Source organism: Ursus maritimus, unplaced genomic scaffold (genome assembly GCF_017311325.1).
Source record: "Ursus maritimus isolate PB19 unplaced genomic scaffold, ASM1731132v1 scaffold_1507, whole genome shotgun sequence".
NCBI lineage: Eukaryota > Metazoa > Chordata > Mammalia > Carnivora > Ursidae > Ursus > Ursus maritimus.
Genome location: NW_024423906.1, coordinates 1 through 1,844, shown reverse-complemented (window position 1 = coordinate 1,844; position 1,844 = coordinate 1). Strand labels below are relative to the sequence as shown.

At 39.3% G+C, this 1,844-nt stretch overlaps 1 protein-coding gene across 1 annotated transcript; it reads left to right on the top strand.

Annotated features, from left to right (window-relative positions):
- Positions 1-221: 221 nt before the first annotated feature.
- LOC103679859 (olfactory receptor 6C2-like) lies at positions 222-1,160 on the top strand. The gene has a single exon (XM_008709391.2). It carries the CDS (start codon positions 222-224, stop codon positions 1,158-1,160), a length of 939 nt encoding a protein of 312 aa, XP_008707613.2.
- Positions 1,161-1,844: the final 684 nt, after the last annotated feature.

The following is a 1,844-nucleotide window of genomic DNA, read 5'->3' as shown; positions in this document are numbered from 1 at the left end:
GACATCTTTGTAAATATGCTTTCTAGTTAGAGAGTTATAAGCACAAGATCCATACTAGATATATCCTACAGATGTCTCTAGGTTAACCAATGGAATTACGTAAAAGGAGAAAGTGCATGTGAGCAGGCTTGCCAGGATGTTTTCCTTCAGGTCCCAATATTAGCTTCTTATGACACTTCTCTCTCCAGGCAGAATCCCTCTTGACTTGGTGCAAGGCAGTGATGAGAAATCATACAGCAGTAACAACATTCATCCTGCTGGGATTGACAGATGACCCAAAAATACAAGTTCTGCTTTTTGTATTTTTGTTTCTCACCTACACCTTGAGTGTGACTGGAAACCTCATCATTATCACCCTCACACTTTTGGATTCCCATCTGAAAACTCCCATGTATTTTTTCCTCCGGAATTTCTCTTTCTTAGAAGTCTCATTCACCACTGTCTGTATTCCCAGGTTCCTGTATACTATGACAACTGGAGATAATACCATTACCTATAATGCTTGTGCCACCCAATTATTTTTTGTTGTCCTCTTTGGAGCAACAGAATTTTTTCTCCTTGCCGCCATGTCCTATGACCGCTATGTGGCCATTTGTAAGCCCCTGCACTGCACAACCATCATGAGCAGCAGAGTCTGCACTACCCTTGTTCTCTGCTGTGGGTTTGCCAGCCTGTTAATCATCCTCCCACCTCTTGGCATGGGCCTCCAGCTGGGATTCTGTGACTCCAATGTGATTGATCATTTTGGCTGTGATACATCTCCTATTTTACAGATAACCTGCTCAGACACAGTGTTAATAGAGAGGATAGTTTTGAGTTTTGCAGGCCTGACGCTCATTATTACCTTAGTGTGTGTAGTCCTCTCCTATACCTACATCATCAAGGCCATTCTAAGATTCCCTTCTGCCCAGCAGAGGAAAAAGGCCTTTTCCACCTGCTCTTCCCATATGATTGTGGTTTCCATCACTTATGGCAGCTGTATCTTCATCTACGTCAAACCTTCAGCAAAGGAAGGAGTAGCTATTAATAAAGTAGTGTCTGTGCTCACTACTTCAGTTGCCCCTTTGCTTAATCCATTCATTTATACACTTCGAAACAAACAAGTGAAAGATGCCTTCAAAGACACAGTAAAACGCATTGTATTTCTCGCAAAGAAGTAAGAGACCATTGATGTTTTTTGAGGCTAAGTTAAATTAAATTTAAATTTGAATAACCCATGAGAAACATTCATGAATTTGCAAAATAAGTGGTTTAAGTTAACTATATTCTTTCCTTTAAGCCAATTTACCCACAGAAATGTTTCTACTGCCCATTCTGGAAATTTTTTGAGTGTACTGATAACTACAGAAGAGAAAGAACAAGACTTCCAAGTACTGAATGTGTTCTACCGACATCGCCATTGATGATGTTTAAACAGAGACTCAAGGAGAACAAGACTGAATTTAGGAGTAGAATAACTAACCTGGATAGATAACTTCTTCAATATCCAGACTTAATTATCCCTTAATTTAAGAAGAATGTTAGTGAGGGATGGGCAAAATAGGTGAAGGGGGTCAAGTGTATGGTGGCAGATGGTAACTAGACTTGTGATGGTGATCCTTTGTAATCTTGACAGATGTGAAACATATACAAGTCACCCGAAACTTACATAATGTTACATACCTATTTTACCTCAATGTTTAAAAAAGAAGAATGTTAGAGATTAGGAGGCTCAATCGAAACATCAAAAATGTTACTAACTTGAGAAGGGGAATCCAGTTAGCACAGACTGACTACTGAAGATAAAATCCAAGTATAGTGTGAAAAAAAATAATAGACTTAGAAAAAAGGGAGAGACATGGGGG